We start from the raw sequence: 20,746 nt of genomic DNA, 5'->3' as shown, positions 1-20,746 counted from the left end.
TCCAGATGTTGACAAAATCCAGTGTGCAGGGCTGATATACACTTGCATGCAGACAGCAATGTGAGAGAACAACTGACAACAGGGAAGAAAACAGAAAGGGAGGAGACAGAAATAGTATAAAAAAGCAGACAAGAACTTAAAGCAAAACAAGACAGCCATCTGGGGCCATTTACCAAAGGTGCAAAGAGCTTAACACACTTCCATAACTTCAGAGAGTATTTCAGTACCGCAGCACAGAACAGTGGATGTGTCAAAGATGAGTGTGAGTCACATCCATTATATTCTGTTCCTTGCACTTCATGGACTCCAATGAAACCTGACTCTCTAAAACTCCTCAAACACACGCACAAACCTAGGAAGAGCAGGTGAGACTGCTGACCTCTGCTGCTGGGGAAATTCACAAAGATACAGGGCCACCATCAATTCATCATCAATAACCTTAACTCGTCCTCAAGCTGTCCTGTCTCTGGTCGGCTCAAGCTCCCCTTCTCCAGAGCAGATATTTCAAACACTCTCTGTTCTCCTTCAGCCTCCCCCAACCACCTTCTCCTCAATCTCAGCAAATGATACTGTTGTCCACAGCACAAAGAAAACAAAGAAACTACTTCAGAAGCAACTGTCCTCACTTTCCACCACCATACTCACAAACTTACCTGGATCCAGCCTTTGCTCCCTTTTCCTTACAATCCAAAACCCCATCTCCCCTTCAACTCTGGCCTCCACTCATTCCACCTCCCCAGGGACTCTGAGGTCTCAATCACCCTCTCTTCATCTTCATCTTCTCCCCACCTGCTCATTCCTGTCATCATGTAATCAGGTTCGAGTCTCCCTCATCTTTAAATATAACACTTACTCTCAACTCCTTATCAACCTTCAGCTATCTCCTCTTTCTTTTCTTCCACTGGAAACTTCTTCAAAAGAGCTGCCTAATTCCTCGCCTTAGAATTACCAAATCTGACTTCCACTGCACAGTCACCAACGACAGCCTTAAAGTCCAAAACAAATAGATACTTTTGATCTTTACCTTGCTGAAACTCTCCATAACATCTGGCACAGTTGATCATTTTTTCTAGAAACACTCTTCCTGGCTTCTATGACACCACCCTCTCCTGATTTTCCCTCTACTACTCTGCCTGTTCTTACTCAGTTTCTCTTCACCTTCCTATCTGGAATATTCCATCCACTCTCAGAACTTCAACTGCCATCTCAATGTCGACAACTCTCAAAAGTCTTCATGCCCACTCCAGACCCCTCTAAGCCCCAGATCTCTGCTTCCACCCAATGGAACTGTCTACTTGTTTGTCCCACGGGCACCTGCAAAAGTGAACCCAGCACCTTCCACATAAACCTATCCAGCTCTTGCTGCAGTCTGAATTTCAGGGACTGCCACCACATCACACTGTCATGCCCTGTGAATTCCACTTCCTAAATCTCTCTCGAATCTCTCCAGTCATGCGCTGCAGAACGACATTTCAGTCAACAACGAACCACAGATACGACAGTGGTCTCATAAGATCAGTATCACATAGCCTAGGCGTGTAGTAGGCTATACCATCTAGGTCTGTTCGCACAACAATGGAACCACCTAACCATGCATTCTTAGAATGCACCCCCGTCATTAAGTGACACGACGTACTTTTTCCCATTCCACTGCCACTGACTTACCCTCATCATCATTTGTCTGGATGTTTCTAAGTTTTCTAGCCAGTTTGCTTTTATCCAATTTGTTCACAGAGGATCCTTCTAAAACGCAAATCTGACCACTACTAAGTTTAAAATCCTTCTTTGGCTCCCCCAGGGTCCTTGGATAGCTCCATGGTTTCCCAGAGGCCCTCACTCCCTGTCAGGAGCCTGACACTCCAGTCTCAACTTAGACCTTTCCATCATCCCTTTGAACGAACTATAGTGAATTTCTCCCACTCAAACTCACTAGGCCCTTTCTCATCTGAAAAACTGTGCCTAGAACATTCTTCCCACAATTCCACTTTATTTGCCTAAGTTCTCTTATCCTTCCGGTCTCAAATGAAATATTATTTAGACATCCTCTAGAAGAACGATTGAATACTGGAGCAAACTTAAAGTGTTAATTTTGTATATTAATACTAATATTTTATTTAAAAATGCTAAGAATTCACAAAAACACAATTACTGAAATAAAATATTTAATATATTTCAAATGCAAAAATTTAGAAACACTACAACACAAAAAACGTAAATTTATAAAAATATAAATATTAAAACAATCACTTTAATATAAATTGGCAGATAAAATAGTGTTATTTAAAAAGAAACTAAACTCTACATAGAAATAAAGAATTATCATTTAAACTTTTTTTGTGTCATCAAAACCCAACTATATTTTTGTGCAATTTTTCCCATCTGCTGATTAAGTACATTTCTGATTTGGGGGAACATTCATGAGATGATTATAAACTAACTTCTAATACTTTGTTCAGACTCTTATCTTCAAACAAAGGCATCTCTGGTTTGATAACTCTGCGAAGATCTTTTTAAACTTACATGTGTGTTTGATGTTTCTGCACAATCTCTTTTTCATTGAAAAAGAGCTCTAGCTGTTACTTCCAAGGAAGCAATTCTATTTGTTCTTCATCTATTTCTGTTTCATCAGTATAGATGGAGATTCTGGTCTGGTTTCCTGTGGTTGTTTTTTTTTGTTGTTTTTTTTTTTGCTGAGGAAGATTGGCCCTGAGCTAACATTTGTGCCAGTCTTCCTCTACTTTGTATGTGGGACGCCACCACAGCATGACTTGATGAGCAGTGTGTAGGTCTGCGCCGGGAATCCAGGCCTTTGAACCCCAGGCTGCCAAAAGCAGAGTGCATGAACTTAACCACTAGGCTATGGGGCCGGCCCCCGGTTTCCCATGTTAAATTCACTATCATGATCAGACTGCTTGTTCAAAAAGTCTTTTAACCTGAGTAAGAATTATTCTAACAATAAAAGCCTTGTTTTTTTGTTGACTGTCCACTTTTTCTGCTCCTGAGGATCATACAGGTATAAAAAAAAAAATCTTTCCATGTGACTACACTTTATTCAACTCAAAATCCTAATGCAGTGTGTAACTTTCTGATAGAGGAATTTGGTTCAGAATGTCACCTTAAATTGAATTTTTTTTTCAAAGATTGGCACTTGGGGCCAGCCCGGTGGCTCAGTGGTTAAGTGTGCATGTTCTGCTTTGGCGGCCCGGGGTTCACCGGTCGAATCCGGGGTGTGGACATGGCACCACTTGGCAAGCCACACTGTGGTAGGCATCCCACATATAAAGTAGAAGAAGATGGGCACGGATGTTAGCTCAGGGCCAGTCTTCCTCAGCAAAAAAAGAGGAGGATTGGCAGATGTTAGCTCAGGGCTAATCTTCCTCAAAAAAAAGAAAAGATTGGCACCTGAGCTAACAGCTGTTGCCAATCTTTTACCAGCCTTTTAGGGATATTCTTAGTCTGGTCCTCTGGCCACTCTTGGCTCTCCTTGTCCTCCAATCTCACTGGACTGCAGACCTTCCGCTCAGGACCACAGCCTCCGGGTAGGACTTCTGTGCTTACTCCGTGCTACAGAATTTTTATTTTTCCTACCAGCTGTCTACCTCCATCCTTTCCTAGTGGAGTTATTTATCAGTTGCAGAGAGCTCTTCCCGCCAGACCCACAATCAGCTTTGTGTTTTGCGGGGGTTGGGGGGGAAGAAGAGGAACCATAGGGGAGGTGCAAGTGATGAGCGTCGAAGAAAGGTTAGGAAGTCTTTGATGCGAGAATCCAGGATGATGAAAGTTGGAAAAAGGAAAGAGGAAGGGAAGAGGACTTGGAGATTCAAGTAGGGTGGGTAAATCCGCTGATGGATGAATTGAAATACAGGTATTACACCACCAAAAATAATGATATAATAGTGCCAGCATACTGGAATGCCAAAAACCGATACTGCAATCACTATTAGAATGATATAATGCAGTGAAGTGAGGCACCTCGCCAAGCACTCTAGTATTCACATTAACTGTGAAAATACAGATGTGGCAACTCTGATTTAGAGAGAACAAGTCACTTCCCAGCCACAGCCAGTAAAAAGCAGCACTAGAACTCAGACACATAACTTTAACTAGGTTCCAAAGCTTATTTTCTTAGTCATTATATGTCACATTATCTTTCCAAAAATTTCTAAAAACTTTGTATTATGTATTATTGTATGATGAATAAACAAAAGTAAAATAAAATTGATGCCCCATGGGATTAACTAGCCAGATCACACACACAGCTTTATTTCTCAACGTGCTATCTAGCCAGTGTTTCACTGTGTTTAAAGGGAGAGATATTAACATTTTATCCATGTATGGTTGGTTTCCCTCCTGCCATCATTTTTCATATTTAACATCTAAACAAATGTCTAGCCTGAAGTTTTCTTATTAGTTCTGGTTCTTGAGTTTTAATAAGGATGGTACAAAGAGTACCAATGAATGGTTCTGCCATCATTAGAATAGCTGTATTTTTGGTTGATGCATTTGCAATAATAAAAATTTCACATTCTTAGAGAGGGGAAACAGTAAATACTTCAAAGATGCAAGTAATTAGATCAAGTACAGTCATATCACCTGGTTTTAAGCTGCATATAAACACGCATGCACAAAGCAAAAAAAGTTAAGCCTGGTGCCAGCCCAGTGGCAAAGTGGTTAGGTTTGGTCATTCTGCTTTGGTGGCCTGGGGTTTGCAAGTTCGGATCCCACGCTCAGACCTACAAACCGCTCATCAAGCCATGCTGTGGCAGCATCCCACATACAAAACAGATGAAGACTGGCACAGATGTTAGCTCAGTGACAATCTTCCTCAAGCAAATACAGGAAGGTTGACAACAGATGTTAGCTAAGGGCCAATTTTCTTTTCCTTTTTTTTTTTTTTTAAAAGATTGGCACCTGAGCTAACAACTGTTGCCAATCTTCTTTTTTTTTTCCTGCTCTATCTCCCCAAAGCCCCCTCCACCCCCGCCCAGTACATAGTTGTATATCTTAGTTGCAGGTCCTTCTAGTTGTGCCATGTGGGACGCCGCCTCAACATGGCCTGACAAGTGGGGCATGTCCACGCCCAGGATCCGAACCAGCAAAACTCAGGGCCACAACAGTGGAGCGCATGAACTTAACCACTTGGCCACGGGGCTGGCCCCAGGGCCAATTTTCATCACCAAAAAAAAAAAAAACCAAGTTAAGCCTGGCATTACAGGGCTTCAATCAGCAATTTTCAGATTGCTTGTATTTCCTTTCATGATATTCACAGACTTTGTATTAATATTTCAATTGTACATTTCCCTAGGGAGACCAGCATAATTTGGACCATGTATAATTATGAAAAGAATACATTTTTATTTTTTATAAATAACTTATAAAGTTATAATTTATGGCTTAAAATATTTCTTTAGAATTACTCATTTAAAATTTTAAATAGGGAAAATAGACCTGATAAATACAAATCAAAGAAAAAGAATGCAAACAAAACTGAGCTACTATCTCAAGCCTAATAAAATTAGTAACAATGTTTCTAAAGCAAAAAATGGTTCTTGGTCGAGCTGGACCTGGTCATACACTCCTGGCAGCGCTGTGAATTGGCACTAGCTGTTTCAGAAAGCGTTATAGCAAGAGATGTTAAAGTCACAAAAGTGTTTGCATTATAATCTTAGTTACCCTAATTGACTACGACAAAGGAAAAATGAAAACTTCCATTTTCTTTACAAAACGTACCTTACGTCATTGTAGAAGAGAACACTAAAGATACTAGGTACTGAGCAGACAGACTTGGGCCTCATTATACACCAGCAGGTCAAAGAATGGAACAATGTCAACTTTATTAGGTGGAATTAACATTATTTTAATATTTTAAACTATTGTTTCTTAAAATAGTTTACTTGGTGAGCTATACGTGTGTCACTGTCAGTGCAATGAATGACATGATCTTTCCAATGTACTCATTAGCTCCACATTTTCATTAGAGAATCTGGATGAAAGCAGGAAGACCACACGCTTCTATAAATTGCTTATCTCTGCCTACTGGACTCAAGCTGTTCAGATGCTTTGTTTTCCTGCAACTAATTGTTCCATCTTAATATAACTAATAACTAGGTTAGAAAGAGGACAGATCTAAAAGTTAGAATAAAAAAAAAGCAGTAGCAGCATATTCTGCTTTTAAAACGAAACATAGGTTTCCCAAAGTGGAGGTAATAAGAGTCCAACTGTTTAAAGAACGGCTCTTTCCGAGAAGTACCCTACTCAGTCTCTGGTCCCTAAAGGACTCATTCTAATTATAAGGGCGGAGGTTCCATGAGAACCAAAGAGCCTAGGACTTTGCATCATAATCAAGAGCAGGTCAGGGTAATGGATGGGGACATTTACACAGGACTGGCTGCAGGCCAGAATTATGTCCCAAAGCACTCCACTAAGCTTATAACTATTGTTGCATAAGAGTAATTGCCTATATTTGCAAAGTTGCGCTGTACTCTGAAGTTCCAATTCTTCTTTCCACAGGTAATTCATAAAAAGCAGGGTGGCCTAGTTGCCAAAATGGCATCAAGTTGTGCGGCTTAAAAGAGCAAGTGCTCAAGCAGCTCCTAAAAGCCCCTAATCGCCAGTAAAAGGTAGACTTCAATATGAAGTTATGTTGACATCAATAAATTGCATCAGAATGATTAAAGAAAAAAAGTAGAAAGAAAACTCCTTTTGAAACAACGGGAAAATAAAGAGTAACAGAATCAAAATAGGAATTTTTATTGGCCATTACCAATCTATGACAAATAGCCAATGGTTATATTTTTGAAAATTCAATGTCACTAGTGTTCAAAGAAATGAAAGTTTTTGGCCTATAATAAATCTTCAAATATAAAAACTATACATACTCGAAGTAGGCAAGAAAATGTTAAACTACACAATCTTAAACACAGCAGTTGGACCCTTCTGGCCTAAGCTTTCCTGAGAGCAATTTGGCAACAAAAACCAAGGTTCCTGCTAAGTTCACACCATTTCATTCGCAGAGGTCTCTACCTTATGGAAATAATTGGACGTGGGGGGAAAATTTACATAACAAGGCCATTTATGTAAGGCCAGAACTTGAATGAAAAAAATTCTATCTTTATTTTTACTAACTTCTAAATGAAATGTAGAATTTCCTTCAGTTATAAATGTAGGCAACTATGGTAATATTAGCTGTACATGTGACTTCAACTCCAGTGGAAATCACAGGTATTTTCCTATGACATTACCAGTTGTTGCAGACATATCAAAACGTCAATTATGTTCATCACTGCTTTGAAATTATGGCAGTCATCAGACCTGACGCTAGATCTTTTTGTTAATGCAATAAGAAAGAAGCATATATATTATATATACATAAAAATGTATTTGGTTTGCAAATGGTCAATGAGTATAAAGAATATTTTAGAAGGTTGCATATTCATGTAACTCTTTACTTTTAATGTTAGTTAATACTAATTCAAATGCTAGCTCAGAAAAAAAAAGTATCTAACATCTAAATGAAAGAAATTACCATGAAACACCTCTCTCTAACTCAATTTCTTTATATTTAAGACTCTCTTTGTACCTTTTTACCAGGGATAGTGCAGTAAGATATCTTCCTATATAAAACGCTTTTAAAGCATTTGGAGGGAAGTGCCCCAGAGACAGCCAGAAATGCAGTCAAGGCAGGAGTCACAGCTGCTCAGGAGGGCAGGGACCATGCAGTGTGTCTCAAAACTTCAGCACAACCCACATACCTGCGGACTAACTGTCCACATGAGTAGTAGAGGCTGATTCTGCTGATGGCTCCTACACCATGGAATGCTTCTACCTGGTTTGAATGCAGTTAGGAAGAGGGCTCTTCTCACTGCCCTCAAGCTCAGGTGCATGGCCTCCCCGTGGAGGAGGGGGCTCCAAGAGAAGATGAGGAAAGGAATTCATACAATAAAACAAATATTTCTTGAGCACCTAATTTCAGTGCCCAGAATGACAGGCTCCGTGGTGGCTGAAGTTATAATGAGGAATGCATTTAGAAAATAGGTGACACGCTTTTATTGTATGTCATCAACTTGTACTGAAACAACAGATCTGAAGGGCCCTTATTTCCTTAGACTGCAAAACAAGGAGCAGAGAAATTCTTGGGGCTCTGGGAATCGGTAAGCGCCATAGTTGCTTTGATGCACTTTGACACAAGTTGGGATAAGCCTTTCCATTTCCACGTGGAGGATCCACATGTTCGCTGCTGCAACAGATTGGACCTGAATGTTTTTATTTTTTACGTTTTATCTTGACCACTTTCAGACTTAAAAAAAACTGAAAAGTAGTACAGAGAGTTTCCATATACCCCTAACCCAGCTTCCTCCCATGTTAGCATCTTATGTAACTACATACGGTACAATCTCATTATCAGAACCAGGAAATTACCATTGGCGCAATCCCATCAACTGAAGATTTTATTCAAACTTCACCAGTTTTTCCATTAGGTATTTTTTTGTTCCAAAATTCGATTTAGGATCCTACATTGCATTTAGTTGTTATTTCTCCTTAGTTCCCTGCAGTCTGTCACAGTCCCTCAGTCTTTACTTGTCTTTCATGATCTTGACACCTTTGAAGAGTACTTATCACTCTGTTTGGCTTTGGTGGTTTCACATGATCGGACCAAAGTTATGCATTTTGGGCAAGAGAACGACAGAAATCATGTAAGCTTCTCAGTGCATCATTTCATGGGTTTCAAAACATGGACTTTGATTCACTGCCCTAAGGTGGCGTCTGCCAGGTTTTTTCACCATAAAGTTACTATCTCCTTGTAGTTTACAAGGATCTTTGGGGAGGATACTTTGAGATTAGGCAAACCCTGCTTTTCCTCCTGTTTCTACTCAAACTGTCACTCACTGATTTTAGCATCCATCAGTTGAGTCTAATAAAGTTTACAATAGTAAAAATCAGTCTCAGTGATGGTGTCTCGGACCTATGGGGATCAATTGGTGGTCTAGGTTAATGTTCACAAACCCACCATGACCACACACAGGCTTGTGTGTAGTCTCACTTCCTGAAAAAAGAGGAAAAGCAATTGCACCACCTTTTTCAGTGTCTGGAGTATAACACAAGGTCATATACACAGAGGGCCCTCATCACCTCTACCTGATGCTATAAATACAAGATATACTGGCTCCTCAACTCCATAAATCTGGTACTTCGCATCAGCATCGCACATTCACCCACTTGTGAGTCATGTCCTGAAGTTGCCCAGTCTGCGCGCTTGCCTTCAAGGAGTGCGCAGACCTGTTACAAACCACTCACGGTCGAGAGCGCTCTGCAGGGCGCAAGGGCACGGGGCGACTCGGGGCAGCAGCGGGACGGCGTCTGCTCCTCTGGGAAGGAGGGGTTACTCAGGCATCACAAGCCCAGGACAGGCAGGAGCTTGTCGGGTGGGTAGGAGAGGGAGAAAGAACCGCCCGCTCTAAATACGTACGTGCACGGGGGGAGGGGGAAAGGCAGCTCTTTGCAGAGGGGAGCAGGATAAAGTCCTTCCAGCTCCGGCATCCACGTAGGTTTCTATCCTACACCATGTTCACTGCCCTCTCACTCAACAGGGACACCTTCTTGTTAGGGAGGCCTCTCTACTTTCCCGGGGCTAGCCCTTAGCTAGCTCTCAGCCCTCCTGTGTAAGGCAGGGCCAGCTGGGGAATGAGACCCACAGTGCTGCGGGGGAAGCTGCCACCTACACGGTCCCTCCTCAGCCTGTGCTCACCAACGTGTAAGATCGCTAGACCACCAAGGAAAGCGGATAGCATGAAAGAGAAAATGAGACAAGCAGAAAAGACAACTGAGAAGACACAGACCATTTAAGGAAAAGAACCTGGAAAAAATTCTTTTCAACTAACACCAAAATAGAGAAATGTGGAATACATAAAATAAGCTATTATGAAAAATAACTAAGAGAAACAAAAATAATGAGTTCCTGGGGATTAAAAACACAATCCCTGCTGAAAAAATTAAACGAAAGGCCTGAATAATAGAACGTAGAGAGCTACCTACCAGTCTCTTCTCCAGAAGCTAAAATTGATATATAGAGAACAAAAATAAAAAGAAATTGAAATTACAAAAGAAAAAAACGAAGGATAAATCCAGGGGTTCCACCATCCATCTACATGGAGTTCAGATAAAGGGAACAAAGAAATTGTAGAAAAATTTTTAAAACTATATCCTTTTAATCAGGAAAAAATTTAATGTTTAATAGTTTCTCATTTGTCTTAAGAGCACTAACGGTAGGCTGTATACCACGAAGACAGCTGTATCTGCTTTGTTCTCCTCCCAGGCACTGTACGTGGCACAGAGTAGAGGCTTCATAAATATTATTTGAATGAATAAATTAGTATATGAATGTACAGTTAATTTTTAAAACTATTTTAAAAATATGAAGGGCACTGACTAATAATAAATGAGATAATAAATTTATGTGTGTAGGAGAAAAGATATAGGCTACAAGCCAAATTACTGGAATCGGGGGAGGAATTACCTACCTCGGTACTATTAGTTTTTATAATAGGCAGATGCCTACTTCTGCGCCATTTGTTTACTGCCTGTTTCCCTTCACCAGAATATAAGTTCTGTGAGGGGGATCTGTTGTGCATACCACTCCAGTGCCCAACCCATGCCAAGCACAACATAGGCACTCCTGAGTACGTGCAGCCACGGAGGTGCAACTCTGATCTCCCTTCCAGAAAGGTCTTGCAACGGATTAAGTCACAAGAAATGCAGTTAGCTGAAAGTCTCTGGCTGCAGCATCTTTGGATTTGCTACAGTTTTCCGGCCCAGCCATTCTTCCTGGGGAGCCCCAGCCCGGAACTGAGCAGATTGCAGCTAACGGGGCCTGGCCATTACTGCCCACACGGGACTTCTCTAACACTCGCTCTTTGCTCCGCTGCTTGGCTGAGACTGGTAGATCTGCATCACGGTCGGAGGCTCACCGTTCCCCATTTTGCTTTCTCTCTCTTTTCTCTTCAGGGAGTCATAGCTGCATCATGGACTGAAGGTTTTCCCTGCTAAATTCTGCTTCCTCCCCATTTTTTTCTTTCACAGGCATTACTCCCAAAACCTCAACAAACCACTCATATGCCTATAACTGCCTCAATATCTGCGTCTCAGGACTCAAGTGACATAACCTATTTGTTCCGTGATTACATTTACAAGTCAATGTAAATTTACATTACATGATTAGATTGTATTTAGCAAAGACAAGAGGTTGGATTTGGAGCAGGGCAGACTAGAGATGGAGAGACTAAGATACCTATTGCTAGAATTTGGGGAAGAGGCAACGAGGGCCTGAAGTTATAGAACTGGGAATGGGACATGAAGAAGAAGCAGCTAGCAGCAATTCAAAGGCAGACTCAAGAGGCCTTTCCAACTGATTGGAGGTTGAAAACAATAACAGAGAGGCATCAAAGAGGCTTCAGAGTTTCAAATCCAAGTGACTGATGTTAATGATGGCATGTACAGCAAGAGGGCAATGATGAGGGAGGCTCGTTTAGGGAGGAACATGAAGTCAAAATTTACGTGCATGGTTTTGAGTTGCCAACTACATAGCCATCCATGCAGAAGCAGCTAACAGTTGGGGAGAAACGAGCTGCAACTAAGGAGAAAGCCTGGGAATAGAGGAATTTCATTTGGATATAAATATATACTAATTATCTTTTTCCAAAAAGAATCTGAGGTCATTAATTATAAAGGACATATATAAATCATGCTAATGAAACAGAAATAGAAAAATAAAAGATGAAAGCAGAAACAAACAAAGGCTGTATAAGCTGAGCACTGAATTCGGTTGGGAGCCGAGGTAAAACAAGAAATACAGTAAAAAACAAAACAAGCCAACAAATACAACATACCTATTTTCAGAAAGGCAGGTAGTGGGCAGCTATCAGAAAACAATTCCTGGTACCAAATTCTAAAGTAAATTTCTCACATGGAACTCTGTAACGGGCTGAAGAATTAAGGGCAGTATCTTCACCACCAGTTTCACTGCAAAAGTATACTGTTTTTATATGACTGGATCTTCAAAAGAAGACCATGAATAAAGTCAAATGTTTGCGTAAATGTGGCCCTCTGATGATCTATCTTGATTTTAAAAATAAAACAGGGAGGAATGGTTGAGGCACACGCCTTTTTAACCAACTTTCACAAACCTCTGAACCGAGATGGCTCAGCTAGAGAAATCCTGAATGCCTTACAGATCAGGGTTCAGAAAATCAGTGTTGGGCCTCAGGAGATCACAGCCAAGAAAGGAGAGGACGCTTGTTTTCAAAGGAGCAAGCACGCAAACCTTCACGCCCAATGGTCTCCTCGCTACTAGAAGCTCTGAGCAGATAAAAAGACAGCGGCACGACATGGTCCTACATGAGTTTCTCCAGAAGCTAGTCAGAGTCCCAAATCTCCCTGAAAAGGACTCCCTAATTACAGAGCTACCTTCAAACAAATTATATGCAGTTTATGTGATCTCAAAAAATAAGACAAGGGCATTAAAACAGTGAATTATTATATGTGTATAAAATCTTTCCCTATGAATTTTGGCAGAAATTAACTGTTAAGTTCAAGAGCATAGAGCACAACATGGTTGAGTAGATCAGACTTGTTGACTCTAGAGTTTACCACTTACCTGAAATATGAAACTGTCCACATCAAAAAAAACTAAACACAGATTATCCTTAAAGAACCCTGAATTATAAGGCATCCCATGGTACTTTTCTCAAGCCTAATGATGCTATACTTACAGAAGAATTAGGGGGGAAGAAAAAGCACAGATTTTTACAAATAAGCTTAGCTGTATGGTGTTCCCTGACATTCTGTATGTACTATACAATAATCCACTAAAACTTACAATAGCTACTTAATGATGCTCATTTAACAAACTGGAACTTGAAGAATAGCTCCTGATAGCAAAAGTGAGAATACATCAGAGTGCCAAAGCTGTCACTTCGAGTACAAATGAAGTTATGTGCACATATTCTAAAGAACCGATGCTAAAGATGGCTGATTACAAGAGAGTAAGCGGTAAATAAAGAAAACTGGACATTACAATAGAAACCGAAATCCAACTTGCTGGTGTCCTCAACTGACAATCCTAGGGCCCAGCAGACTGCTGAACGTGACTTGTGTGCAAACATGTGTGTGGTGGGGGAGAGGTGGAGATGTAAGAAGAGGAAAGTGAACTGGTGACTTAAAGTTATCAGAAGAATAATTAAGTGCATAAGCATTAGTTTTCCCTCTTTTCAGGAGAGGGAAAATATTCTTAGATGAGCTTCAGACCAGATAATGGCAGTTTCTCCTGGCCACTGGGCAGCAGGGAGAGGCAGTTTCCCATCACAGCATCTTCAGTAACTTGACTTTGAGTGACACCCCACCTAGCATCGGATTAGCATATCAACACTTTTGATCAATGGAGCAACAAACACCACTGCCAAGGCAACCCATGGGCTCCTCTTTTCCATTAACGCATCCCCCTGAATGGGACTCATGGAGGACATGCCTCATTGACAACTATACACTCAGTGCAAAACTGAAAAAGTCCTGTATGGCCACAGAAAATGAGGTGAGAAAAAGTCTCCTCAACAAGCCGCATCGGCTACAGGTAACATCATAGCTATCCTATAACTTAGTATTGCAACTTTCAAATTTCCTTGACACTTTGATCATGGTGACTATAAAACTAAACATAAAAAAATAGATGTACTCAAAGGGAGATGACCAGATTAATTGTAATGCTATCCTACTGCCTAGTTTGTTCCTCTCTAAGAAGGATGTGGTTGCATCATGTGGACTTATCACAGTGACAGCTTCGCCTCAGGGTCCTATGAGCATTAAGTGAGGAGGTCTGCCATAAAGCACAAAGTAATAACACAATAAACATTAGCTATATTATTACTGTCATTTAATTTTGAGTGAGTCTCAATAGAAACATCACACACACTAGCAAAACACCACGGAGGAGTAGGCAAGAGAAGGGACCGGAAAGAACACTGATGGTGTGATGGTGTGTTGCTTATTTTAGTAAGTGCAAACAGTGAGATTCCTCTATTGGTCCAGCATCATTCCAGCCATGGAACGGGCTTACACGTTGGAGTCAAATATCCTCTAAAGTCTAAATCTGCAAAATAATGTTTATAAAAAACATAAAATAAAAAGTGATTGCAGCTTCATGAACCAAACAGAATTAAATTTTACAACTAATGTCTACTGTAGAGTGTATTTCAGTAAAATGAATTTTTTTCCCCTTAGAGACTTAGCCACAATAAAATGAGGAATGCATTAAACAGCAGAATGGAAACTATCTGGTGATGAAGAGGTTGGAGCGACAGCCAGGTCAATAGCACTACACCCTGTTGCTAGAAGATGAATTGTATCTGACACTGATGTACTCCTTCAAGATGACTCACTTTACGGTTCTGATTAAGCAAAAAGGGTTACTGCACTAATTTCAGTGACTCAAGTTGTATATTAAAAAATCTAAGAATTATTTAACTATATTTTATATTGTGATAAAAAGTATAGATACCGAATTTTTTAATATACAGTTATATTTTAGGGGGCTTAATTTCAGCTTCAAATGATGTTATGCAGTGCCATAATTTGTTGTATATTATCATCTTGTGACAAATGGCCTGCCTGATTTGAAAATTCTAAGTTGTGTGGTCCAAGAAAACACACCAGGCGCCCTCTGTAACTGCCTTCCACTGGACCAGCTTCCTGGATTAACCATTGCCCTGAGTTCTCTCTGTGGACCAGGATGATGGATGCCCCATGGCACTAGCAGACAATCTCTGGTGCCACACACATTCCCACCAGCTGGCCTTCATGCTGACAAAGAGTCAGCTGTGTCTTCCCAAACCTGTTTATACCAGTGGACTTGTTATTATAATTATGAAATTTAATTAAATATTATGAAAGCTGATGGAATGAGCACAAAAGATAAATCTTGTCTCTAGTAGAAACTAAGTTGAAGGCTTTGGAAAGACATAATAAAGGCAAGTCACTAAAAAAGAAAGCTGTTGGATTAAGACGTGGTGAGGCAACTACAAAAAATAAGAAAAAAAAAACCCATAAAACTTAAGATTCTGTAAGATCCAGATTGCTTTGCTAGTGTCTATGTTTTAGCTCTCGTGGTTTACATTATTAACACAACATTGAACTCAAAATAGTAGAATCACTGTCAAAGAAAAGCCCTTGGCCTCACAAGAGTTTGGCAAATATATTTTAATGAAAATAAAAAATTTTGAGTATGTACACTTTTAAAAGATTCCCTGCTTTAACCACTATTTTCAATTAACCAGTTCCAGTTACATTGGCTAAGAAGGTATTTTCCATGCTTCAAATTAGAAACTACTTTGGATTAGTGGCTTTTAAATTTATGAAGTGTTATGATCTAAGCTGATTACTCTGGAATCTAGGTGTTCCAATTTTTATCCCATGCTTTTGAAAGATAAAAAGTAAATTTCCACCAGATTTAAACATAAAAATATGCTCCTTCCCTTTAGTCTAATATGGTAGAGAGAAGAGCACAGCAGTTAAGAACGTGACTCTGGTCAGACACACAGAAAGCGGAGTCCTGGTTCCACCATTACTAGCTCCATGACAGCTTAACCAGTTACATCACTTAACCGCTGTCATCTGGAAAATGCCATCAATATTGGGACCTACCTGAGTGGGCATAGAGAGGCTGAAGTGAGAAAATGCATGTTATATCAAATGCTTAGCAAAGTTCCTGGTACATAAAAGTACTCAAGAATATTCCTATTGCCTAACAGGAAAAAAGTGCCTACTACTACATAACTAAGATTGTAATTAATATGTTCTTTCTTATGTTGGACTCAATGGGTCAATTTTTAGCAAGATGGCCTCCACCTATAGACAGCTCAGAAACACCTGTGGAAAATTTCTCCAGGTACAATAGGCACGGTTCTCCATTGGGTGCAATTTCACTTCCTAGGGGACATCTGGCAATGCCTGGGGACATTTTCGGTCATCACAACTGGGGTGGGGGAAGGAGTACCTATTGTCGTTCTAGAGTGTCAAGGCTAGGGATGCTGCTAAACATCCAACACCCTACAATACACAGGACAGTGCCCCCCCGAAGACTTATTTAGCCCCAAATGCCAAGACGACAACCTTGAGAAACCCTGTATCCTAAAGGACAGTATAAGAGAGAAGTGATTTCTAAAATATGAACTCCAGAAAATTATTGAGAAGATAAAGATTGCCTAAAAATGAAACTGAGGTTTTCAGTATCATATTGATTCCAGGACCATAAGACATTTAGGAGACATGGACACTTCGTAACAAGACAAGATTCTTTGCGTCAACAAACGCTCTTGAATGAGATCTATCATGTAACAACCTTACAATAAATTTTATTCTAACGTCAGCAATGTCATAAAACTATAAGGACTCCCAGAAATGAAACTTCATTCGGAAGATAAATCTAAATATCATTCAAAAGCCCAAAGACAGTAGGTGGGAAATCAAAACACTGCTATCATCCTCTGCACACAGGGGGCCTCTCAACCAGCCGCAGAGATTGCCGAGCCAACGGCCCCCAGACGTGTGTCCTTCCTTGGCGAGTACCCTGTTCCCTAGCTTTGGTATTTGCACGACTTAAGCTCATTTTTCAATTAATAATGCTGCTCAAAAAACACTATTTGAAAGCTCTTAAGAATTCATTTAAACCACTTATTTTTCAATAAATCACAGAGCCTTTCTTAAAGTATGAGATAAAACTGTATACAAAGTATAATCCAACAATCTATCTATATGTTTTCCCCCCACAAAACACCAAACAGGAAGTCATCAACTTGTGGAGGGTCCTTATCTCTTCAGTGCCTTCTCTACCCCAATCTAGAGGACCTAGATTGGATTCCTGGCTCTGACACTTATTGGCTCTGTGACTTTTGCCAAACAATGTAATTAATTTTCACTAAAATCCCTGCGAAATGAATAGCAATGTATTACAATTCCCGTTTACTGATGGGAACATTGAGGTAGAAAAGAAAGGGTCACGTACTAACTGTAAAAGTGCCAAATAAATGAAAGGCAGCACTAAGGTTATTTTTGTAATCCTTAAAAAAAAAAGCTATATTTAAAATATTTTTAACTTTATATGACATTTATCCCTGAAGGTGACACAGAAAGTCTTCTAGACAAAAACTCTAATTTGATCCATTAAATCAAAGGGTTTTTTTACTTTTAAAAAACCATTATTTAATACACATTTTTATACCTGAAAGGAGGAAATAACTCAGAAAGATGCAAAAAGAAATACATTGCAGCAAAGGCTACTTAACTATTTTACCACCAGAAGAAGGAATTCATGCAAATCTTACATCACACTGCTAAAAAACCTAAGAGGCAGGACTCTACTTTTTTCCAGAAAGTACAGGACAAGAAAATTAAATAAAAGATCTCTCCTCACCCTTCTGATAGAAGAATTTCCTGTAATAGTATGCACCCAGATCCACATGTTCCACAATGTATCTTTTCACTCGATCTAGATGCAACACCAAGTTTTCCTTGGGCACTTCAAGTACTGCCACTCCTGCATTTGTGCAATGGGAGCTGAGTGTTGACTCAAAGGAGGCACTTTCGCATCCACTAAAGGAGCCAGAATTTGATTTCGACAGGCTGATTTTCCTTTCACCTTCTCCACCGATCTCATTCCTAAAATAGGGGCAACTCATTACAAGTTCATTGCTTTTATCGTCTCCCTGGTCCATGCTGAGGCTGCCTTTGGAATTCAGGTCCTCCGTGCTGCCCATCGGGGAGCTAAAACTGGCCGAGTGGGACAAAGGTCCAGAGACCAAGGATGCCACAGCAGCCGCCGAAGCCCCCGTGGTGGTGTTTCTCCTCTTAATAACGTTGTGCCTGTTCATAATCGCCTCATTCAAGTCAAACAGTATACTCTGGACATCGTAGTGGGCAAAGCACTTTGGACACGTCCAGGGCCTGACGGAGTCTTCTGACCGGTTATCTTCAAGATCCGACGATTTCCCAAGTTCTTCACCTTTGGCATTGCGTAATTTACGAAAAATGGAGGAGTCTCCAGTTTCAGACTTGGAACGTCGCTTGAGTGGTTTTTCCCTTTCCTTAAAGAGCCTGAGGTTCTCTCTCTGTGAGATGGGCCCGTCTATAACATCCAAAGAGAAACCAGACCCCTTGCCCCCACCGGTGATGAGGAAGTCACTGAGCTTGGTTGGAGTGGGACCTCGATCAGATTTGTCGTCTTTGTAGCCCTTTAGCAAATCAAAGAAGCTTTCTCCGGACGTTCCCTGCTTATCGATGGAAGATGTGCTACCATATTCCCTGTGCAGTGACGGCCCAGTCTTGTACGTGGGCGAGATACATTCATCAAAGCTATCCACGTCAAGTTCACTTATGGTGATATCGCTGTTGCTCCGTTGCCTTATTCTGCGAAGAGCTTTTCTGGGGGAGCTAGGATAGGCTTCAGGCATGAGAAATCGGGAGTCCATGTTCTCCGACGGTCTCGTCTTGTTCTTCAGTGTGTTCTGAATGCTTTTTAACATGGCTGAGTCACTGGAATTGAGGCTAACAGAACTTCCCTGACTCACAGGACTGCTTTTGGAGGACAAGCTCTCAAGGCAACTTGAGGTTTCTATTTCCTGGCTTGAACGGCTAGATTCTTTTACATTTTCCTTTCTTGGGGGCCAATCTGCAATCCTCGCCCTAACCCCCATCTTGGGGACTCCGGGGGTCGAGGTTATATGGTGAGAACCTTCGCTTCGCGGGGGGCCTACGGGAGCCATGACCGAGGAGCCTAAGCTGCCATTTTGGGACCTGAAGCGCCGCATGTAGAAGTCGTCAGTGTGGACTTTGGGAGGGCCATCTGTGCCGACAACCGAGGCCCTTTCAGTAGCAACAGGCCTCTCCGTCTGCGACCGTTTCAAGCTGGTCATGATGTAAAAGCAATTAGACTTAAATCCTTGCAGAAAGGACCATCATCTCTGAATTTTAAATGAGCACTTCCCTTTTGGAGAATGGTTTCCAAAAAACACAGCAGTTGCATGAGATCTTAATCTTTTTCATTTAAAAGGTTAAACGATGCCTTATTTTCAAACCTCTGAAGAATCCCGATCTTCAAAACATTATAATCCACAACAGCTCCTCTGCGTCACTTTAATAGACGGCTTTCTTTCAGAAAAAGCCAAAAGCAACTTGTATTACTGGGACTCTGCGATGGTCATAATCCCATGCTTTCTCTGAAAGAGAGGAGGACAATTGGAATTAGTATTTGATAAGTACATCTAAAAATAAACATGCAATTGCCAAAACCAGACACGAGGAAATAAAAGACTCAATAATGGATTGTGGTACACAGTTCACAACTCATATTTTTCATAAAGCAGGTTTGAGAGAAAGGAAGAAAGTGAAAGCATTTAATAAAATTCATCACTTAAATTATATATGTTTTAAAAGACTTAATATTTCAGCTTAATGGAACTGTTTCATATACGGGGGCGAGGGATGGGGGGGACAGACGTGGGATCTTGTTCCAGGAGATAAGGCTCCTTCCCCAAGTACAGGCTTCAATGACCTCTAACAATGTAGAATGTCATGAACCACCGTGCTGACCAGAAGTTGGGGACATAACCAGAGTTCGATAATGAGAGCAATGCACAGTTTTTTAACAAGACTAAAAATTGAAAAATTATTGACTATCTTGCAAAACTCACTTTTTTAACACCTTCTGTGTTTCAAAATCCTTATTTTTTGTTTCTTTACAAAGGCTTAACATAGTTGGCAAAAGCAAATACAATAGAGACAAAATAAACAGGGTTTTCCCGGAGCCATTATACCCATTAGCCCTCTTTCGCATTTCCCTCGACTTTATTACTTACCCCGATGAGGAATATTTTAGAACGAATCCAGCATTCACCACCACCTCTTCCCAAGCTCTCCGTAGTTTCATCTACTCTTAAAGCTAGAAATATTTCACTAATTACCAAAATGCCTGCATTTCCTTACGCATTGCAACCTACCCCACCCTTCGGTGCTAATTTATGAAGACAGCAGAAACAAAATGCTGCTCTGGATAAACCTCTCCATATTCCCCAACAGACGGCAGAGAATTGTTAACATCCTTCCAGGTGACGAGCGAAGAACACCAACTTCCTCATGAGCACGTCAGTCAGGAGGCAAGAGGCACAAATTCTGAGTACAAAACCCTGCATGGTTGCGTACATCCTGAAAATAAAGGCAGAGGACCCTTTTCCAAGGCTCCACAAATTACAAAAGAGGTGGCCTTTAAATTCTTGCCAAATACATGTTTGGAAAGATGCTGCTGAACCAGCAGTGAGCTGACAGGGCTGCATTGTCTACAAATCACAGCTGACACCCTGAGGACGACCCGCGCTCGCTGCGCTCCGCTCAACGTAACAAGCACTTACTTCCACGATAATTAAGCATCTCGCTAGTCGGCTTCCTGCCTCTGAGGCAGCCGCTTTAATTTCTCTTGCAGTACGCAGCATCATTTTAGAAGCCTCGCTGCTATTTAAAGGCTGGAACATTTAGGGGTGTTTCAGAAACTGCATGCCGCCTGCAGAATGCAGCGCCAGCGAGCTCCAGCTGGGCTCGCACGGGCTGGTCTGGGCTGCCGGTCAGATAAACGCCAATTGTTTTCACTCTGGCTGCCCTCTTCCCCATCTTTTGTGATGGGGATAATGATTTTGCATCACTACCTAATTAAACC

General features: G+C 40.9%; 1 protein-coding gene across 48 annotated transcripts in view; it reads right to left on the bottom strand.

The window, feature by feature from the left end:
• Positions 1 to 20,746, bottom strand: part of SIPA1L1 (signal induced proliferation associated 1 like 1) — a 360,404-nt gene that overhangs the window by 116,669 nt on the left and 222,989 nt on the right. For 43 of the 48 annotated variants that reach the window (XM_070593958.1, XM_070593937.1, XM_070593976.1 and 40 more), the window contains one exon: positions 17,456 to 19,256. In XM_070593958.1, coding sequence (XP_070450059.1) covers positions 17,456 to 18,953 — 1,498 coding nt within the window. In that variant the 5' untranslated portion in view covers positions 18,954 to 19,256. Of the gene's footprint in view, positions 1 to 17,455; positions 19,257 to 19,895; positions 20,720 to 20,746 lie in introns of those variants that run through there. The other 5 variants (XM_070593956.1, XM_070593985.1, XM_070593957.1 and 2 more) reach the window with 3 other exon arrangements.

This window comes from Equus przewalskii, chromosome 25, assembly GCF_037783145.1.
Source record: "Equus przewalskii isolate Varuska chromosome 25, EquPr2, whole genome shotgun sequence".
In the NCBI taxonomy this organism is placed as follows: domain Eukaryota; kingdom Metazoa; phylum Chordata; class Mammalia; order Perissodactyla; family Equidae; genus Equus; species Equus przewalskii.
This window is presented reverse-complemented; position numbering and strand designations above follow the sequence as displayed.